This window comes from Amblyomma maculatum, chromosome 7 (assembly GCF_055883805.1).
Source record: "Amblyomma maculatum isolate TAMU_Amacu chromosome 7, ASM5588380v1, whole genome shotgun sequence".
Lineage (NCBI taxonomy): Eukaryota > Metazoa > Arthropoda > Arachnida > Ixodida > Ixodidae > Amblyomma > Amblyomma maculatum.
In genome coordinates this window covers 33,221,815-33,227,727 of record NC_139350.1, presented here as the reverse complement: position 1 = coordinate 33,227,727, position 5,913 = coordinate 33,221,815, and the positions used below count along the sequence as shown (strand labels likewise).

The following is a 5,913-nucleotide window of genomic DNA, read 5'->3' as shown; positions in this document are numbered from 1 at the left end:
GTGATAAAAGATGACTTGGTAAATGACAAGAGGAAAAACTGATAATGAACAAACACTGCGATAAAAGAAGACTAAGAAAAAAAAGCAAGTATTCCAGATAAAGTAAGTAAGGGCAAGAGTTACACAGAGCGTAAAATACTAAGCCAGATCAAGGTTTAAACAGAGACAAAAACAATAATCAGTTAACCGATAGTCTGTTAAAAAAACGCATTCTGGCGGCCTTCATGTTCCATCGTAGTCGCAGAGTTGATCAGTAGTGGCGGCCGTACAAGATGAAGAGAAACGAGTTGATCGCAGGCTCAGTGAAAAAACAAGACACTTTCCCAGAGCAAGCGGCCACGAGAGTGGGCCGAGAGACCACATCTCCCCAGAGCGTACTGCCGCGGGCGTGCTGCAGTCTGCCTTTTTATACTGTTGGCTGGCTGTACTGTGGCCCATCGTCAGGTATGCGCGCTGGCCAGTCACTGCCCCAGAGAGTCATGTCGAAGCATGCTCAGAGGAGCGAGGAGACTCTGTAACTTCTGCTCTATTGTGAGGCAGCTTGTGACATACAGGTAGCCACAAAGCTGGCTATCAGATATAAAACAGAGTAAATAGTAATTTAGTATTTACACATTTGATTTTATTTTTAAACATCAATCAAACCATACATGTAATCAACGAATCTGAAAGTGCAGAAATAAGTTGAAAGGGAAACAAAACATTGTGTTCCCATAGTATCAATTCGTTGCCACATCATATATATGCACCTCATGCAATCAGCATTACTCTACAATCAGATGCAAATATTCTAGTATAGTAAACTGTCATTCAAGTCTGTACTAACAGCATGTTGGATAAAAACAAAATATGAATAAGTCTCTTAGCCGAAAATTGCAACTTTTCCTTTCCAAGCACTCCATTTCAGCAAATGGCAGCCATACAAAAAAATATCCAAGACAAGTGAACAACTTCCCACACTTTTTTATTGTTAAGGCTAGAAGTGGGGCAAGTTGAAGAGATTGAGGACACTGGCTTGTATCTTGGACAGCCATTGGTGGGAAGTGAGTGTCTGGATGGAAAAAAGCCACATTTTTGTTGATCTTAACTAAGCTTTAGCCATTCAAACAAAACCTTTAATTCTTATCGCAGATAGGCAACTGCATCTTTGAAATCCACAAAACGGCTCAGTCTCGTTCAACCAAGTTTGGAATAGAGCAGATGTACTGCTCTCTGCTGCTGAATGAAATGAAAACACAAGGTTTAGCAATGTCAGAAACACTGAGTGCAAGCAAAGAATACACCAAAGAAAAAAAACATCCTGAAATATGCAGTGGGAATTCTGCAACACTGCCTTCAGCCACTATCTCAGAACACATCAAGAAAAGTTTTCCATGTGCTGGAGAATAGGTGTCTGAGACTTCAAATATTCTTTTTATCAAGTAAAATTTACCATCTCTGGATTCAAACACTGCACAGTTTTTTTGCTGGGTCGATATTTTTCACTATGAAAAATGGTTCCAAGGAAAGAAAATCTGAAATGCTCCTGTAGATGAGGGACACCACCGAGCAACGACTCCAGGCAGGCAGCCTCTTGTGGGGAAAGGGAGGGCACTTGTTTTGGCACACCAAATACACATGTACCACTGACATGCCGAGCATTTTGTGTATCTAAGTGGCCGAGAAAGCCCATGCACATATCTCTCACATTTGTTGGCATAGGCATCACTGTAATCAGCAGGCTGAGTTCTTGTGAAAGAATTACTCTTTCGAGAATTTGCTCTGGAACGCCTTTAGCCGCATTCACAAGCTTTACAATCTGGCCATTGCCGCTCTCGAATGTAAAGGCAGAATGCGCCCAGAGAGGGCCAAAGTTACGCGCTGCTTGTGCCAAGTGTAAGATTTGATGCAAATTGAAGGTCATGCAGCGTTCCCCATAAAGGCCAGCAGCACGCTAGACAAATCTTCCAAGAAGTTGTTCTGAAATGAGATTCCATGCAGTGTGAATGAGCACATTAAGTGATGCACTAGTCCAACAGGACCATAATACTGTTAATACATACAACACAAAAGATGGTTATATTCAGTTCATCTAAAATGGACAGTTAAGAGATAAAGTCGTCAAAGAAACAGTACCCAAGGAAGAGATTAAAATGTCATCAACACTTTTTTAATGTCGCAATTCTCTTTGCGCATGATTCAAGAGTTGTGGTGCAGCACATTACATAGTATATCAAAGTTAGCAGCTCAAGATCTGTGTTAGTCATATACTTGTGCATAAGAAGCTAAGAACAGATAAAAAGCTCTCACCTGCACGATGAGTTTGCTCCAGTGAGAAGCTTTCTTGTAGCAAAATGAAAATTGCTTCTGAAAGCAGCCCGAAGTGTCGAAGGTACCTCTCTTGGAGAACAAGGCGACAGCAAGGAATACAGTAAAAGAGGAGCCAGTTTCTCCATTCATGAGCCTTCCAATAACACCTCTCCCTAAGGTTGCGGGGCAGGCGAGTGATGTGATGAGGTGGATATTCAGTAGGCGCTTGTTGAGGTCCTCGAGCAAGCTTGGGCGTCCTGCATATAAAGGTTTGCTTTATTTTTTTTTTCACATACCCTAAAGGCCCTTTACGGGCATCTGATGATACAATTACTTCAAATTGGGCTGAAGAGCAATGAATACTAGACTGCACCATTCAGTGTTTTTTAGACGACACCGGTGTGGTGTTAGCGCTTCAATTTCAGTGCATGTTCTAGCTTTCATACTTTTCATGTCATATGTAAAGGGGGAGAAAAGTGGCCACGCAACTTTCATCGAAGGTTCACTCAACACCATAGTCAAAAAATAATAGGCACATTTGAAGTGATCTACCATGCTTTGACATATCCTCATTCTGGCGGTTTCTACTGTGGCGCCTGATTTCAGGCAGTAAAGTTTAAAGCCTCCTGAGGTTTGTTCACAATTAGCACTGCATACACTTACGCACTTACCAATGTAGTAAGGCTCATGGCTGTTTGATGGATCTAGCCAATAGTCCGTGAATTGTCTGGTGACACCCAAAAGTACACAGTGCATATATTCTACTGTGTAGCACCAGACAAGGTCGAGCTGAGGGAGTCTGACTAATGGCGATGGCCCTTTGAGTCCATTCACTGTAGTCGCATATTTCAATGCTAGCTTAATGTCTCTACAGACACCTGCAGTGGTTCTTTCGGTGCCAGGCGCAGAGTCCAGGTATAACCATCTCCCTGTGATATCGGAGGAAAGTAAAGAGAAAAGTAGTTATTGTAAAAGCCGCCAATAAAGAAGAGCATTTGGCTATTTTGATTTCTGCGAACAGAAGACTTGAGAAACGAAAGAAAGCATTTTACTGTATTTTACAAGTAAAATATTCTTTTCGACCCAAACTTGCTTTTAGGGAGATGCAACAGTAGAAATAAGCAAGTGTTACATTGTAAATATAGTAATTCATCACAACTGCCGTAATTTTTTCAACTCAATCTTTGGCACAGGATAGCCTTAGTTGTGAACAATAAAAACCAAAACACTCACGAATATATAGTCCTGTTTACATAGAACTGATGGCGAGGGGTCAAGTTGAGAAGTTGGATTTGAGTGGTCTCGACACTACCGAGTTTACATGAACCCAATAAGATGAGCGCAGAACCGACTCTGGACGAGCGGCAAGTACAGCGGCACTTCGCGTCGAGGCAAAGACATAGCAGATGGCACATGATTCTGGTTTTTCCCCTGTCCATCTCTAGTGTTTCCTGTACTATTCTTCTCTCCCACTGTGCCCTGACTCAACATGACAGCGTTTACACGCTTCCTGAACCGGAGTCAAGTCCAGTCAACCCACTTCCTGCGCCGGAGTTGACTCGTCCCCTCTACCCAAACCGACAGCATTTACACGAGCCCTGTAACCGATTTTCGACCCGATAACTCAACTCAACCCCCTCCTGTCGAGTCCATGTGAACACTGCTTATGAAAGGCAGCATTACTGATATTGAAGGGGGAGTATTGAAGCATGTATGCTATGTAGACAGAATGATAAAAAGGACAATGGCAATAAATCAGCTACTTATAATGCTGTGAACCAAAATTGGAAGGCAGTTTAACGAAGGAAAAGAAAATACAGATCAGAACCTTTATTAATGAAACAGATGAGAGCGAGAAATACATTGTAGGCAATGCAGAAGCCGTACCATAAAGTAGACACAAAAAAAATATTGATTTGCCAGAAAAAGAAGGCAGAAATTTGGATTGCAGGCTTTAGCCATTTACCCTGGTATGTCTTTGTTTTGGTTTTATCTTTTTAAGTGGATTTATGCTGTGGTGAAAATTCCTGCCTTTCTTTGATTATGTTCTCAATGATTAAACAAAGCAATGAGCTGCCTTCTATGTTGTTGTATATTTAGCAGTTGGCCTACCTTCCTTTCTTGTTCCACATGAAAGGCACCATGGGCAGCCGAAGTATCCGTTAAACTGGACATGGTTGCCCACAGATGCCCTCGCAGGAGCATCGACACAGATGCACGTAGCATACACTCTGGTACGAATTGAAATTGACCCGTACTCCCAGACAAGTTGTCCGAGATGTCCCAAAGCATCAACAAACTTGGCCAAGAACAGCAACATGTCTGGATGCTTATGGCCAAACCACAATCCAGCCAATATCGTGTTTTGGTGCCTCAGGGGAAGAGGCAGCTCATTCACTGTCAGCTGAATCGGCCAAATTGATGCGTTCGATGACTTATATAATGGGCTGCCATCAGTGTTCACAGTAACTGTGAGATCACACCAGTTCAGCGCACCTTTGCGATGGAGGGATCGATGAACAAATCCGCTTGTTATGTCCTGCAGCTCTTGTGAATCTTCTTGAATTTGCTGCCTCAGATGGCAAAGGTTTTCATAAAGGATGCCCTTCAGTTTACCAATTAATTCCGAAATTTGCTTTTTGAGGTCGAGGATGACAAAAAAATTGCCAGCACTTTTCACAACTTGAACAGTTGAACTGATTTGACACATGTCACAAAAAAGATGCACTCTGTCTGTCACGGGTTTGAGCAATGATGTGCATACCTCACAAAAGTAATGGTAATTTACCACAGACGCACATTTGTGCGACCACAGCTTCCTCAGGAGGTAGTTTGTCCGAGGCAGACCGCTTTTCTGAAATCCAAAGAGAGCATCCACAAGTTTCAGGAGGTCGTCTGTCGCAGACCAGGAAAGGCCATGAGCTACAATAAAGGACATAATAAGGACTATTGCCACTGCCACTGTCGTCTTCGAGCCAGGTAAAGTTTTCGAACCGAAGTCGCCAATACACTTTGCCAGAAGCTCTGACTGATCAAAATCCGGAACAGCAGTGGCTTCATGGAGCAGGTCGTCTTCCTCGTCACTCCCTTGATCGCACACACTATCGATTTCTTTTGCTTCGCTGTCGTTTTCCACATCATGTGCGAGTGATCCGTTATTGCTGTCGATGGAATCGTCATGCTCACTACTGGAGTAGTCCAAGCTTGTCGAAGACGATTCGTCAACAGCCACAAAACTTTCTGCTCTACGGAGCTTGCCATAGTAGTAAGTCGACCGAGGCACGATTAAAGGCTCACCCGGGCCCAAATACAACTTTCTTCTCTTCTTTTCGACGCCGTCATTCATGACGACGACCGGAGACACCGTAAAAACGCACAAGTATTTTATATCCTTGGTGTCTCAGCAAGTCGCAAGCAGAGCTAAGCGCGAAAGAAGCAGACCGCCATGCAGACCGCACTAGAAAGCAACAAAAGAAAGTACAAGAATGCAGTGGCTGAGAAGGACACACCGCAGTGCCGTAACTGCTGTAACCATGCCTCATGGCCTCAAGATCACCGTGCTCAAGATATAAAAAATATTTCATACCCAAAATATATTTTACAATTACAGAACTAACCAAAACA

At 43.0% G+C, this 5,913-nt stretch overlaps 1 protein-coding gene and 1 pseudogene across 1 annotated transcript; both read right to left on the bottom strand.

Annotated features, from left to right (window-relative positions):
* Nucleotides 1-232: 232 nt before the first annotated feature.
* LOC146182938 (uncharacterized) lies at nt 233-3,820 on the bottom strand (annotated as a pseudogene).
* Nucleotides 3,821-4,192: 372 nt separating this feature from the next.
* On the bottom strand, nt 4,193-5,771 carry LOC146182937 (uncharacterized). Its single transcript, XM_084608668.1, has one exon. It carries the CDS (start codon nt 5,633-5,635, stop codon nt 4,370-4,372), a length of 1,266 nt encoding a protein of 421 aa, XP_084464794.1. The 5' UTR covers nt 5,636-5,771; the 3' UTR covers nt 4,193-4,369.
* Between the last annotated feature and the right edge of the window lie 142 nt (nt 5,772-5,913).

Excerpts from the sequence above, each read along its gene's own strand:
- LOC146182937 (XM_084608668.1), bottom strand. The coding sequence starts at position 5,635 with ATGAATGACGGCGTCGAAAAGAAGAGAAGAAAGTTGTATTTGGGCCCG.